Source organism: Ursus arctos, unplaced genomic scaffold (assembly GCF_023065955.2).
Source record: "Ursus arctos isolate Adak ecotype North America unplaced genomic scaffold, UrsArc2.0 scaffold_28, whole genome shotgun sequence".
In the NCBI taxonomy this organism is placed as follows: Eukaryota; Metazoa; Chordata; class Mammalia; order Carnivora; family Ursidae; genus Ursus; species Ursus arctos.
The window spans coordinates 10,461,708-10,477,479 of record NW_026622963.1 but is presented as its reverse complement, the minus strand read 5'-3'; the positions used below and the strand labels follow the sequence as shown (position 1 = coordinate 10,477,479).

Genomic DNA, 15,772 nt, shown 5'->3' with positions numbered 1-15,772 from the left:
AAAAGAAAGTAAGATTTAGAACTGACACCTAAAGAGTGATAAGGAGTAAACCAGGTTTGAGTGTAGGGGAAGAAGCATGTTCTAGTATGATCTGGAAAGTCGATTCCAATTTATTGACAGACATCCGCATTTCTCCTTTCTTTTCTAAGGTCTCAGTTACCAATTAGAAAAGAGATAAACATTGTTACCAAAGGCCTCCCTCATCCAGCAGGTCTTCCATGTACTTTAGATTTTTTTTTCCCCCTGGAACAACTTTTCAGGTTTCTTCTGGTTTATTTTTTAAAGATTTTATTTATTTGTTTGTTTGTTTATTTGAGAGAAGAGCGCGCTCCCCCACGGGCACATGATGGGGGAGATGTGGGAGAGCCTGAGATCAGGAGCTGAGCTGAAGGCAGACACTTAATGGACTGAGCCACCCAGGCACCCCTCTTCTAGTTGTTTAGTTCGCCCCTTCATTAACCAACTGGAATAGGTAGCAGCTGGCAAGCTGCCTTCAGGTTTTTCCTTATGGAGAGTGACCAACTACCTCCCCCCCTTGACTCCATCTGGGAAGCTGGATGATTGTGCTCTTGCTGATGGTGAGGATCTTTCTGTTTATTCTCCAGAGTTCTGTTTTCTTCTTTTTCTCCTCTGTGCTATAGTCTTCTACTTCTCAACCTCTTGACATGAATTTTCTCTTATGCCAATTTAGAAATGTTTACTTCTTGCTTTCTTGTTGAATCATTTCCTCCATTATCTCTGAGAGTTCTTCATCCTCTTTGATAACTTTTATCTGGAGAGTCAGGTTTTTAAGCCTGAGAGGAGAGATGCCAGCTTGTGTTTACTAAACATGCTTTTCACAGATGCCTCCAGCAAGAAAGTGAGTGTGGCACAATTTCTGCAGTACCTTGGAGCACCCCCTGTTTAGGGCTAGGAGTTCCTAAAAGCAGCCATAATTGTTTATCCCTTTGTAGAGCTCCCTAACTCATTCCCTTTGCCCTGATATGAAGACTGTCAACAAACTTAGCATTTGGTGGTATAGTTTAAAATACTTTTAAAAGCATTATGTTCAGATATCCCTATTACATATATTTTAGTTGAAAGCTATATAAAATTAACACTTTTTTTGAGTAAATGTAGCCATATGATTTAAACTTAAAAAGGTACAGAAGAGAAAGTGGTAAATATTCCCTTCTCTTGCCATGTCTGTCAGCCACCTAGCTCTTCTCTGAGATGTAGGCTGTCCCAAGATAGGCCACTTTGGCAAGAACATTATTTTGGGTTAGAAGTAATCAAAACCCAATGGATGCAGGAAAAGCTCTCTTCCTGGTCCTCAGCTGCCTAAATTTGCTTTGGAAAGGAGAGCCTATATGGGGAAGAGAGCTATTAACACAGGCTCCCCTTTACCTAAGACACTTACCTGCATAATAGGGCAACCTTTGTTTTTCAAAATCTCTCTTTTCACCTTGCTGCTAATGGCTTTCTTCCCCTTTGTATCCTCAGACCTAGCCCTCTCCTTAGCTCCTGTAAACTTCATGTTGTCTTATTGCCTTTGGAATTTCTTGTCTGTGTGCCCATATGTACTCTCTTAAATTTGATTTCTCCTATTAATCTGTCCCATGTCAATTTGATCCTAAGTCCCTCTAGAAGGACCTTGAAGGGCAGAGTAAGGTCATTTCCCGCCCCCCCCCCCCCAACAGAGACAATCAATGTTACCAGTTTCTTATATATCCTTCCAGAGTAATTTTGTTTCTAGGCAAACACATGATATATATATATATATATATATATAACCTCACAAGATGAATGATATGTGTCTTGTATTTCTCAAGGCCACTTAGTGAGTGGAAGGACTACAGGATTTGAAAAGACTTTCAAACCTAAAAACCTTCTCTCTGTCATTTAGTAGTTGAGTGACTTTGGGCAGTTTGCTTAAGTTCTGTGTGCTTTCTTTATGGGGTTAATAATACCTAGCTTGCCAAGGCTGTTGAGTATGGTGTGGTACAGTTCCTTCTTTGGTACATGTTAAATGCTTCACACCTGGGTGGTACCTTTGTTATTTCTTGCTGTACCATACTCTTTGGCCTGTTTAACTGGGAGAAGCAAGAAGTGAATGGATTTAAATTGCTTTCTTTACTGTAATATGTGATAAATGCTGTCTTACATATGGATGGGAATCATGAGCCCGGAGAGACAGAAATAGCATTTTGAAAGGAATAGAATATCTTTTGCTCCTCAGATGAAGACTGGCTTTTCCTGATCTGCGGCCTTCACACTTGTCTGTTGGAGTGCAAATAAAACGCTAGCCCTTCACTCGACTGCTTAGGAAGTTTTTAACACTGGGGAGATTTTCCCGTTTAATAGCTCAGTTAGCTCTGGCCCTTCTGTATTGCCTGAAGCTTTAGACTCTTGTGGGAAGCTTAAAACTTGGTCAGCCCTACTTTGAGTTTTCTGCTGTACAGTTCCTGGTGTGATGTTAATCCTTTAATAGCAGTTAGCTTTTTTTCCCTTTTTGGTTCTTACACAATGCTTGATGTAATAGATGGAAGAGTCTGGAATTTTAGTACCATTCCCATTTTATTTCATCAGGAGGTCGGTGTTAGGCTTTTCTTCATGATTGTCTGGCTTTAGCATTTTTAAAAAATAAACTGTAATTTCATTTTATTTATTTGTTTTTAAGTAATCTCTGCACCCAGTGGAGCTCGAACTCGACCCTAAGATCAAGAGTTACATGCTCTCCCTACTGAGCCAGCCAGGTATTCCTGGCCTTAGTATTTTTGATGGGATTTGTAGGGCTTTAAGTTTGAAGTTCACTTGGTCTCTTCATGAGTAAAAGAGATTTTAATATCCCACGATACATGGATACCAGAGTAAAGAGACTTGATAATGTGGGAATATTTTTTTAAAGTAAGAGAATTTTTGAATGCCCACTGTGCATAGAACACTTTCTATGCCAGACGTTTTAAGACGCTGGTTGTGATTTCCCAAAGCCGCTTGTTATGAGTTATCCAGATTGCTGGGAGTAGTTCTATTAATGGTTTATCTTTCACAAACAAATACATTTACTGTATCCTCTGAATGGACTTGGTATTTGAAATATTGGTAGAATCTAATTGGGGAACCACTGGAAGATAGAAATGTTTACCCATTATAATATGTGAGCCTAGGAATTGTATGTCATGTTTTATTTATTAGGAAGTATGACATACAGGATTTATTATAGCTAGGGCCTACACAAAGAAGCAGAAAAAATTTTGGAAACATTAAAATATCCCATAGTTTCTCTAACTTCTTGAAGGAAAGCATTAAAAAAAGAAAGAAGGGCTCCTGGGTGGCTCAGTCAGTTGAGCATCTGACTTTTGCTTTTGGCTCAGGTCATGATCTTGGGGTTGTGGGATCAAGCCCCGCAGTGGGCTCCTCACTCAGCAGAGAGTCTGCTTGGGATTCTTTCCCTCTGCCCCTCGCTTGTGTGCTCTCTCTCTCTCTCTCTCTCTCTCACACACACACACACAAATAAATAACATCTTTAAAAAAAATGAAGATGAAAATAGTTTTTTAAAAAGTTTTATCTATGGGGGCGCACTGGGGTGGCTCAGTTGGTTAAGTGTCAGACTCTTGATTTCAGCTCAGGTAATGCTCTCAGGGTTGTGAGGTTGAGCCCTGAGTTGGGCTCCATGCTGGGTGTGGAGCCTGCTTAAGATTCTTTCTCTCACTCTCCCTCTGCCCCTCCCATCAAAAAAAAGTTTTACCCATGAAGAAAAAAAAAAGAAGTTTGGTTCTTGGAAATAGAGCAATTAAATAGAGACCATGAAGGAAAAGTGGGTGAAAGAGAACTTCAGCTACCTCCATTATGACCTCAAACTTTCCAATTGATTAAAATTACTGATTCTTTCCGGCTTATCTCTTAACTCAGGCAAAAGATCCTGGGGGCAAAGCATCCTGTATTAGGAACTGAAACTACTCCTTCAAGCTATAAGGACTTCCCTGAACAGCAAGACAATGTAATTGACTCCAAGATTTTCAAACTTGACCTTGACTTCCTACCTGTGTGTACCCACCCACCTTTGTCCCGCACTTTCCTGATAGAAACCTGGAAGTATTTCGCTACTTCGGAGACAGTCTTTGAGACTCTAGTTCACTGTCTTCCCAGGGTCGGCCACACTGCAATAAACTCCTTTCTAGTTTCTTGTTTCATTGCCACTTGTCTCTGTGCTTCTGGATTTTGTCAGCAGCTAGTGGCATAACCTGGTCTGTTTGGGTCCCCTGGAGCATGGTGTTCTTGGGACCCTGCCCCCCCCCCCTTACATGAGTAGATGAATTAAACTTGAGCGCACCATAAATACTTTTTAAAACGTGACGTGAAGTAGGTCTGAGAAGCACTACCTACCCTGCCTTCCTATATATATATTTTTGGCAGCTCTGAGAATGATCCAGGAACTCACCCAGCTGGAGGTAGACTAGAAATGCACATGATAAACCACTGTAATGTTAACAGTTTTTTACCTGGTTAATTGATCTATGGTATATTCATTTTTTAATGAAAAAATTCTTTTTTCTTTTTAAAAAATAAATGAAAAACACACCTGTCAGAGTGGCTAATATCAAAAACACAAGAAGCAGCAAGTGTTGGCGAGGATGTGGAGAAATAGCAGCCCTCCTGCACTGTTGGTAGGAATGCAAACTGGAGCAGCCACTGTGGAAAACAGTATGGAGGTTCCTTAAAAAATTTTTTTTTAAAATTAAAAATAGAACTACCTGGGCACATAGGTGGTTCAGTTGGTTAATCGTCTGCCTTTGGCTCAGGTCATGATCCCAGGACCCTGGGATCAAGCTCAGAGTTGAGCTTCCTGCTCAAGGGGGAGCCTGCTTCTCACTCTTCCTCTGCATCGTCCCTCTCACTTGTGCTCTCTTGCCTACTTACTGTATCAAATAAATAAAATCTTAAAAAAAAAAAAAAAAAAAGAGAACTACCCAGTGATCCAGTAATCGCACTACTGGGTATTTACCCAGAGAATATAAAAACAGTGATTCAGAGGGATACATGCCACCCCTATGTTTATACAGCATTATTTGCAATAGCCAAGGTATGGAATCAGCTCAAAGTGTCCATCAATTGATACACACACACGCACACGGGAATATTATTCAGCCATAATAAAGATTGAAATCTTGACATTTGCAACAACATGAATGGATCTAGAGAGTATTATGCTAAGTGAAATAAGCCAGTCAGAGAAAGACAAATACCATGTGATTTCACTCATATTTGAAATTTAAGAAACAAACGAATGAAGGAAAAAAAAAGAGACAAACCAAAAAACAGACTCAAAACTATAGAGAACAAACAGATGGTTATCAGGGCGGAGGTGGGTGAGGAGATGGGTGAAATAGGTGATGGGGATTAAGAGTACACTTATGATGAGCACTGAGTAAACATACAGAATTGTTGAATCATTATATGATAAACTAGTATGTTAACTGGAATTAAATTTTTTTAAAAAGGAAAATAGGGGCGCCTGGGTGGCTCAGTCATTAAGCGTCTGCCTTCGGCTCAGGTCATGATCCCAGCGTTCTGGGATCGAGCCCCACATCGGGCTCCAGCCCCGCATGGGGCTCCCTGCTCAGTGGGAAGCCTGCTTCTCCCTCTCCCACTCCCTCTGCTTGTGCTCCCTCTCTCACTGCCTTTCTCTCTAATAAATAAAATCTTTAAAAAAATTTTTTTAAATAGGAAAATAAATGAAAAGTCAGTTATTGAAATGAGAACCATTTACAGTTAGAAATGGCTGTACAGATTTGGTTTTAATTTCTAACCTTTTTTTGGTTAGAAATTTGGAGAGCTGTCCATGGAGGTTTTGATTATTTTTTTCATTTTTAGAAAGTTTTTAGTGGGGGCGCCTGGGTGGCACAGCGGTTAAGCGTCTGCCTTCGGCTCAGGGCGTGATCCCGGCGTTATGGAATCGAGCCCCACGTCAGGCTCCTCCACTGTGAGCCTGCTTCTTCCTCTCCCACTCCCCCTGCTTGTGTTCCCTCTCTCACTGGCTGTCTCTATCTCTGTCAAGTAAATAAATTAAATCTTTAAAAAAAAAAAAAAGTTTTTAGTGGTAGTAGTAATTATAGTATAATTTAAGTATATTGATAGTAATTTAAGTAAGCAAATAGAACCCATTTGGACTTAATTTGAAATTCATGTATATTTTTTCATTTTATTTTTTCTAGAAGAAAATTTAAAAATGTGGAAACAAAAGGTTTTGATTCAGTGTTTCACAGATTAATGCCATATTTGGGGTGTCTTAGTGTTTTTAACAGAAAAATGTAATGTGTTTATTGGCTCCATAGTGGTCTATTAATATGGACATTTTCTTATTTATTGTTGGTTATTTAGGTTATTTATAATATTTTGTCATTAGAAACAATGCTGCAGGGGCGCCTGGGTGACACAGTGGTTAAGCGTCTGCCTTCGGCTCAGGGCGTGATCCCGGCGTTGTGGGATCAAGCCCCACATCAGGCGCCTCTGCTATGAGCCTGCTTCTTCCTCTCCCACTCCCCCTGCTTGTGTTCCCTCTTTCACTGGCTGTCTCTCTCTCTGTCAAATAAATAAATAAAATCTTAGAAAAGAAAAGAAACAATGCTGCAGAGGTGCCTGGGTGGCTCAGTTGTTTGGGCAGCCAACTCTTGATTTCTGCTCAGGTCAGGCTCCATGCTCATCAGGGAGTCTGTTTGAGGATTCTCTCTCTCCCCCTGTCCCTCCCCTCCACTCACACATTCTCTCTCTCCCTTATAAGTAAATCTTAAAAAAAAAAAAAACAAAAACTCTACAGTGAATATCCATATATCCAGTATTCATTGCAACATTGTTTCTACTGGCAAAAGACTAGAAACAACATGAGCCCATATGTATGTGTATATATTTGTCTGGTTTGTACCTTCATGCTTATATTTCTGTATACTAGATTCCTGGAAGGGGGGGTGTGGGCCATAGGGTGTGCACTTTTTTTTTTTTTTAATATTTTATTATTTAGTTGACAGAGAGAGAGGCAGCCAGCGAGAGGGAACACAAGCAGGGGAAGTGGGAGAGGAAGAAGCAGGCTCCCAGTGGAGCAGGGAGCCTGATGAGGGGCTCAATCCCAGGACTCCAGGATCACGCCCTGAGCCGAAGGCAGACGTTTAACGACTGAGCCACCCGGGCGCCCCAGGGTGTGCACTTTTAAGACTGTGCTTGGTCAGTGCCAAATTGATACAAATAAGTAGCGTGAATTATATGTAGTTGCCACATTGTATGAAAGCGCCTGTTTCCCATGTTATTGCCTATAATGTATGGTTTCAGTCTTTTTAATTTTGTTAATTGGTAGACAAATATCATCTTTTTAACATTTATCTCTTTAAATTTATACATTTTATTTAGCTTTTGGACTTGGTTATGCATGGACATGGCTTAAAATTGAAAAGACATGAAAGTTTATATTTTCCTAGCCTGTTTCCCAGCCTCAAGTCAGTTCCTCTCTCCATAGGTGATCAGTATTACCAGGTTTTTGTATATTGTTCTACAAGTATTTTATGCATAGGAATGAACAAATTCATATAATGTGCTTTTTAAAAATATGCTTTTTAAATTAATTGGCGTTTCACTTAATCATACATATACAAAGGATTGGATAAAAAAATCCTGTATTTACATAGGATTGTTTTTGGATTTTATTCTGTTCTTTAAAATTCCTCTATTTATGCACCAGATTTTTTTTTGTCTTAGTTGCAGTATATGACTTCAGTACAGTGTTGCATAGTAGGGGTAGTAAACGGCTTCCTGGCCTTTCGATCTTTAACAGAAAAAAAAAAAACTAATGTTTCATTATTTAATGTGATGATTGCTTAGGTTTCTATTAGATAACCCTTACCAAATTAAGGTAATTCCCTCTATACCTAGTTTGCTACATTAAAAAAAAAAAAAATCATAAATAGGTGTTGAATTTTATCCTGTCATTTTCATCATCTGTTGAGAAGGTTATATACTCTTTCTCCTTTAGGGTCTGTTAATATAAAAATTGCTTTGATAGATCTCTTGATGTTAAGCCCTCTTTGGTTACAATATGTATTTGCTCTGTGCTGAACTTTATGTAACGTGAGAGCTATTTGTCCCATGAAGGTGTAAGAGAACATTATGTGATTGGTTTTTGTTTTGTTTTTGTTTTTGTTTTTGTTTTTTGAATAGGGGATATTTGACAACTCTTGTTTTTTAATTTACATTTCTTTGATACTCAGTGGTCAGTGGTAGTTTTTTTTTTTTTAATTTTTATTTAAATTCAATTAACAATGTATTATTGGTTTCAGAGGTAATCACTGGTATTTTTAAAAGTAAATCTTAAAAAGTTTCTTGGTTCTTCCTCCTCTTTCTATTCTCTAAATGTTAATGTTCTTCAGAGTTCTGTTGTTCATTCATTCGTCATACATATTTGTTAGGAGATGTTATTAGAGATATTTATTTGTGCCAGGCATAATACTAGGAACTAGTGAATAAAATAGGCAGTGATCCCTGCCTTCACAGAACCTACCTCCCTGCTGCTAAATTTTCCTTTTCCAGTTTGGATTCCCTACTGCTACCAATAATTGGGGGGGGAGGGCAGTGGGGAGACAGGAGGACCAAAGTTACCATCTCAGCCCTTTACTTAAAGATCTCTATTGACTCCTTCATGTCTATAGGATCATGCCTGGAATCTGGAGCACAGTATACAAGGGCCTTCCAATAGTGGCTTAGTCACCAAGTCAGCTCATTCCCTCCATTCTCTGTCATACAAACTGGACACACCAGCTGTACTATGTCCCCAGTAATTCCTGTTCTTTCCTGACTCTGTCTCTACACATTTTGTTTTTTCCAACCAGAATGCTTGTGTCTACCTGGCAAATTCCTACTCATCCTTCAAGGCATTCCTCTAAAAAGGTGAAAAAAAATTGTCCTAGAGATAGTTTGAATTCCATAGCACTCTGTTTGTAGATATGTCCTAGAATGTATAAAATTATATGACAATGACTATTTATTTATATATCTGCCTCCATATTTAAATGACTGTAAACTGCTCAGAGTAGAGTCTTTTTCTAAATTGTGTCTCCTGTACAGCTACTATACTGCTTAGCACAGAGTAGGCCCTCAGCAAATACTTGTGAATGTTTGCCTGACTGCCTTCCTGAAAGAGTTCTACTGTTTGGTTGCCTTGAAGGGAATACTACTGCTGCTAGTTATGGCAGGTTGCCAGAGAGGCCAGGATTCCCTCAACTAGAACAATATACATTCGAATAGTCCCTCTTTCTCCTTCCCACCCCCCAAGAGGTTGTGTGTGTGTGTGTGTGTGTGTGTGTGTGTGTGTGTGTGTGTGTGTGTGTTTGGGGAGGTTGTGGGATGTATATTTAGAAAATTATATATTTATTCGTATTTTTCTGTTGACTTTAATTTTTAAATTATTAAAAATATGAAAACATGGATAACTTTTTCTTTTTTGCAAATTTCCTTTATTACTGTGTTTTAAAATATGATAAAATCAGAAATTTTTCTTAAAACTTTTTCCTTCCCAGATGCAGTAAAATTCTGTTTAAGAAAGCATTGGCTCCAGGTGCCTGGGTGGCTCAGTCTGCTAAGCATTGGACTCTTGGTTTTGGCTCAGGTCATGATCTCCTGGGTTGTGAGATTTAGCCCCCTGTGTTGGTGTTGTCTTTGTGCTCAGCAGGGAGTCTGCTTGAAGAGTCTCTCCCTCTGCCCCTCCCCTGACTCCGGAGTACTCTCTAAAATAAATAAATAATCTTTAAAAGAAAGCATTGGCTCAGAGTACACTTATCATGATGAGCACTGAGTAATGTATTAGAATTGTTGAATCACTATATCATACGCCTGAAGCTAATATAACACTATGTTAACTACACTGGAATTAAAATTTAAAACAAAGCAAGCACTGGCTCTTTTAAAATTACATTTTCCTGGGGCGCCTGGGTGGCTCAATTGGTTGAGTGTCTGTCTTCAGCTCGGGTCATGTTCTCCCGGTCCTTGGATGGAGCCCCATGTTGGGCTTCCTGCTCAGCAGAGAGTCTGCTTCTCTTTCTCTCTGTCCCTCCCCACTGCTTGTTCTCTCTCTCTCAAATGAATAAATAAAATCTTTAAAAAGAAATGTAATTCTCTCCCCGGCACAAGCAGGGAAGAGAGGGAAAAGCAGGCTCCCTGCTGAGCAGGGAGCCCCATGTGGGGCTGGATCCCAGGACCCTGAGATCACTACCTAAGCCAAAGGCAGACGCTTAACTGAGCCACCCAGGTGTCCCAAAATTACATTTTAAGGAAAGGCAAAATTTTCCTATAAAGATAAGTAAATATTAATTCAAAGGAACTAGGTTTATTTCCATATGTGGCACAATATCAAAGGGTTAATGGGAAGATTACAGTTTTCAGTTTAGAAATGGAACAAATATCACCTTGCTGCATGGTAGCAAGCTAGTGTGTCTTAGCTCAGATTCTGTTTCCTAGCATACTGATACAAATTGAAGAGTTTAGGCTTAACAACACAACAGTTCGTCGTGGGGCACCTGGGTGGCTCAGTCGGTTAAGCGTGTGCCCTTTAGCTCGAATGGGAATGATCTCAGGGTCCTGGGATTGAGCTCCATATTGGACTCCCTGCTCAGTGGGGAGCCTGCTTCTCCCTCTCCCTCTGTCTGCCACTCCCCCTGCACTTGCGTGCGCTCTCTGTCAAATAAATAAAATCTTTAAAGAAAAAACAATACAACTGTTCGCAGTGAAGGAAAGATAGGAAAACAGGCACGAGAGAAAGATAATTTACTAATAATGCATGTGTCACTGAAACTAATGAGGAAAAAGCATATTTGATGAAATACAGAGGTAACATCAAAAACATGTTAGAGGTAACAGGCAGAGTTTTCTATTCAATCACTTTTGTTATTTAGGTATTCAATTCAGAGTAACTGCATTTTTTGCACGGTGTGTCCTGCACCAAATTGTTCCTTTATTTTAATGAGAAATAGTCTCTACTCAATTTAATGTCCGGGATGGCAGTGTTAATCCTCTGAAAGTACGGACAAAAGGATTTAGAGATGGGGGCGGGGGGTGGCATAAATACTTCCCAACCCAGCTTCTTCTGTATTGCGCAGAGCCCTGAATGAGAAGTTGCTCCTTTAGAGACTTTTGTCTTGCAGTTGAACACATGTTGGAGGTTTCTAATTTAGATTTATGCTTTTGGATAAGGTGGATTAGAGAGATTGAATTGCTAAAGGCTAAAGAGAAACAGATCACTTGATTCTTAGGAACTCTAACTATTGAAATAAGTTTTAATGTGAAATGACTGGGGTAACGAAAAAGAGAATGAACATCGGTTCAGAGACTACCTACTACTTGCCAGATACTATGTGGTGCCTTCCTATCAGTTGTCTCATTCAGGCTTTACGTTTACAGATGAGGACATTGAGGCTCAGAGAGGTTAAATGACTTGCCATTTGTGTTGGAACACAGGATTTAAGATGCTGTGGAACTGAGCATGCCAGCACGTTTTTCTTGATCTTTTGGTTGGCTAGCCCTTTGCCTAGAGCTCATCTCAAAATCGTAGCTGCTCTTGGAAATTTGAGGTAACGTGAAGACTGTTGATTTTATTCTCCCCAGTAACATATTTAACATCAGTGGATAGTATCTAGTGTGTAATCCACTTAATTGACAGATATCTCAGCCATTTTATAGTAGGTTCCCTAGTATCTTTATCCTCATGGCTGTAGTCAAGAAACTTGCTTTTATCTATGTAAACATGATTGTGGGAGTAGTATGTAATTACAGTAAGCTTTTGACAATGCTGAAACAAATCTTACATGTACCTGAAAAGTGGGTTGAGGAAGGTTGTAAATGGTAATGTTAGTTTTTCTGTACATCAGTTCAGACCTTTTTCCCAAAGGAAGACCAAAGCTGTTTGAACTGTGACCATGCCTTAGCTGCCAGGTGTTAACAACTTACAGTTAACTCATAAAGTTAGATAGATTCAAACCATTGACCTTGAGTTGAAGTATTTTATAAGCTGTGACTCATCTTTTGGCTCATTCTTCTGTTCACCAGGAAATAACACAATATTAAATTCAGGAATTTCGATGATCTCTTATGAAGAGTGTGTTGCTCATTAAAATTGCTGCGACTTGTTTCTCTGGTACCAACAGGACCACAAATTGGTCTATACTTAGTGGTTGTGCTGAATTCATGTGTAAACAGAGGAAGATATCTTACTAACTTTCTAGAGAAAGGGTGTTGAAGCTGAGGCCATCTTTTCTGACTTCTTTAAGAGGTTTGTCTCTTCCACAAGAGGGATAGGGATGCAGCATGGTGAATCTGAGGCTGGACATAACAGATGGTGTGTGTGTGTGTGTGTATTTGTATCTGTAAATATCACATCACTGTTTACAGTACACTGGACTCTCTTCATGCAGGGCCTAGTCAGGCCAAATCAGGAGGAATTGTTCCCGTGCTTAAAGCCAAGAATAACATCCTGACCAGCAGGGGACAGAGGTCAGCTCAAGGCAACAGCTCTTGGGAGCTACAGGACATTAAGAACTTTGAAGGAACTGAGTTTAATAAGAAGGAAGACAATATGTACATACTTTGAAGGAAGTGTGTGAAATCTGCATGTCTCTTATTGAGGCATGGCTTATTTATGAAAAATGAAAAATCATCTTAGTAATTGGATGTGTTAGGAGTTTATATCACCCCCTAGCTGTTTAACTATATTTCCTCCTCCTACCTGCATATTGATTTGTCTGTTTATTAGTTTTATTAGGAAAGGGGAAAAAATTCTGCTGTTCTGTTACTCTGTGTTTTATTCTATAGGCAGCTTCAGCCAAGCCCAGGAGAGGGCTGGATTTAAAGATGATGTGTTAATTAAAAACAAATAACCCTTTACAAAATCTCCTGGGGACCTTCCGGGCTGGCTGAAGTTTTGTTTCTGGGATCTTTCTGTGCCCACTTCTCTTCTCCCTTCTGTCTTTCCTCATTCTGATGCTGGGCCACTCTCCCCACAGAGGCAACTCAGACTGTTTTCTGGTGGAGCATTCTAAGTTTGTCCTGTTGTCTTCTCCAGGACTCATTTCTCTGGTCCGATTTAAACTGGTTCTGGGCCAAAGTGATCATCTGAGAGCTTTTCTTCATGGCCTTTATTTCTTGGCTCTTTTTATGCACTTTGCCTGATTAGTTTTGCTGGTTCTCTGCTTTTAAAGTGGTGTAAGTTATATTGCCTTGTTTGGAAGATTCTAAAGCTCAGGTGCTGCTTTAGGCCTCTTAGATTTTACTCTGGTTTATAAAGTGTCTTTTTCCTTTCATAGTAATTGGGGAATGAATCAGGTGCTCTCTTGTGAGGTATGGCTGACTTTCCTGGGACTCTAATTTGCTAGTTTTTAAAATACAAATGTAGCAATTTGAATTGTATTTGCAAGGTAGGACTTGTTGCCAAGAATCTGAAGTAGGTCAATTGGTTGTTACCCTTTCTCCCCTTGTCGGTCTTGTCTTTTTTCTTTTCTTTTCTTTCTTCTTTCTTTCTTCCTCTTTCTTTCTTTCTTTCTTTCTAAGATTTTATTTATTCATTTGAGAGAGCAAGCATGAGCATAGGGAGTGGCAAAGGGAGAGGGAGAAGCAGACTCCCCACTGAGCAGGGAGCCTGACCTGGGGCTCCATCCCAGGACCCTGAGATCATGACCTGAGCTGAAGGCAGACACTTAACCAAGTGAGCCACCCAGGCGCCTCTCCCCTTGTTTTTCAATTGAAAAATTAGAGATGAAGAGAGAATTACCTTGTCCATGGACACATAGAAGGTTAGTATTACACCTTTTAAAGCAAACCTTATTTTTGCATTCCTTGTATTTCTTAGCACAGATATTAACAAGTAGTTAACCAATACATAATAGGGTTTTTTTTTGTGTTTTTTTTAATTGGGGCACCTGGGTGGCTCAGTCAGTTAAGCGGCTGCCTTCGGCCCAGGTCATGATCCCAGGATCCTGGGATCGAGCCCTGCATGGGGCTCCTTGCTCAGGAGGAGCCTCCTTCTCCCTCTCCCTCTGCTTTCTACTCCCCCTGCTTGTTCTCTTTCTCTGTCAAATAAATAAATTAAATCTTAAAATAAAATAAATACATCCTAATGGAGTGCCTGTGTGGCTCAGCCAGTTAAGCATCTGCCTTTGGCTCATGATCCTGAGGTCCTGGGATCAAGCCCCTGCATGCATTAGGCTCCCTGCTTAGCGGGGAGCCTGCTTCTCCCTCTCCCTCAGCCTGCTGCTCCCCCTGCTTGTGCTCTCTCTCTCTGTGTCAAATAAATAAATAAAATCTTTAAATGAATAAATAAATATATCTTAACTGTGGGTTGATTGGTTGATCAATTAAGTTTCAGAATTCTCATCAAGTTGGTCACATTTTGGACGAAAATGTGAGAAAAGTTTCTGGGCGGAAGGGACCAGATAGCCATGCAGAAAGTGTTTAGCAATTGAGAATATGCATGCAAAAAATCCCAGTGTAGGGGTGCTTGGCTGGCTCAGTTGGTGGAGCATGTGACTCTCAGTCTCGGGGTTGTGAGTTTAAGCCCCACACTGGGTGTAGAGATTACTTAAAAAAATAAAAATCTTTAAAAAAAAATCCTGATGTGAATCCTATTCAAAAACTAAAGAAACAGAAGAGTAGTTTGGCTAGAACAGAAATGGGTTATAAATGTAAGGAGAAATAGATCGAGAGAGGATAGAAGAATTTGGGTTAATCAAGAGATAGGAACAATTCTAGAAACAGGCCTCTTGCCAGCTCGGGATCAGACGGTGAAAATTAAAATTTCCTACTCCTCCCCCAGTATGAGGCTCTCCACCCATCTTCCAGCAACCACTATCCAGAGGGGCTGTTAATGACTCTGGGCACTAGTGTCTGGGTTTTGGGGCTGCCATGTGAAGCATGAAGAGGTCCTGTGGGGTCAGTCAGCATAAAGAACAGTTGGCCTTTTGACTTGTTAAATTCTTCTTAATAGCTTTGCTGCTCTCAAATAGTATTGCTAATTCCAAAGCCAAAACCATTTTCTGATGGTTTTGCTGTATCCAGTTGGCTTGTTGGGACCAAAACAGCAGCTGAGACCGCTGTACCATGATGCACATCGTGCAGTAACCCTTTAAGGGGCCCATCCACCTTTTATTGTAAACAACAACAAAAATAACAAACTGCTGTTTTTTTGCTTTGGGGTAAGTAATTTGCATCCTATTTGGGTGCCTTAGTCTCCCCCCTCATTTTTTCTTCATACATCCCTATGCTAAGCCCTGCTCTCTGAACCTGGCTCTGGCTTCTGGCCTCATTGCGTAGTATGAATTTTAACTATTTTTGCTTTAAGACCCGTTTTCCAGCTTTTGTCTTTCCCTGCTCCTTGTAGGAAACTTTGGGTTCACAGTTACTTGAGGAAAGGATGTTTTTTTTCTTGTTTTTTTGTTGTTTCCATAAATACGTTCTCTGCTAACTAAATTTTCTTTACTTTCTTTGCCAACAGGCCACCAAGCAGTTTCTTGAAGAGATTAACAAGTGGACAGTTCAGTACAATGTTTCCCCCCTCTCTTGGAATGTGGCTGTCAAGTTCCTCATGGCCCGGAAGTTTGATGTGCTCCGCGCCATAGAGTTGTTCCACTGCTACAGAGTATGTAACTTGGGGGGTTGGGGAGGGGACCTGTGGTAGTTGGGCTGTCTCTGTTGCTGTTTTCTGTGTCACACACTGCATGCAGTGGTTCTCTGAGAGTTCTCCCCACTCTCATTTTTAAAAAATCAGGT

General features: G+C 40.1%; 1 protein-coding gene across 1 annotated transcript in view; it reads left to right on the top strand.

Moving 5' to 3' along the window:
• PTPN9 (protein tyrosine phosphatase non-receptor type 9) overlaps positions 1-15,772 on the top strand; it is a 77,916-nt gene that overhangs the window by 20,618 nt on the left and 41,526 nt on the right. The window contains exon 2 of the mRNA XM_026478564.4: positions 15,498-15,641. Within this exon, the coding sequence (XP_026334349.1) occupies positions 15,498-15,641 (144 nt within the window). The remainder of the gene's footprint in view (positions 1-15,497; positions 15,642-15,772) is intronic.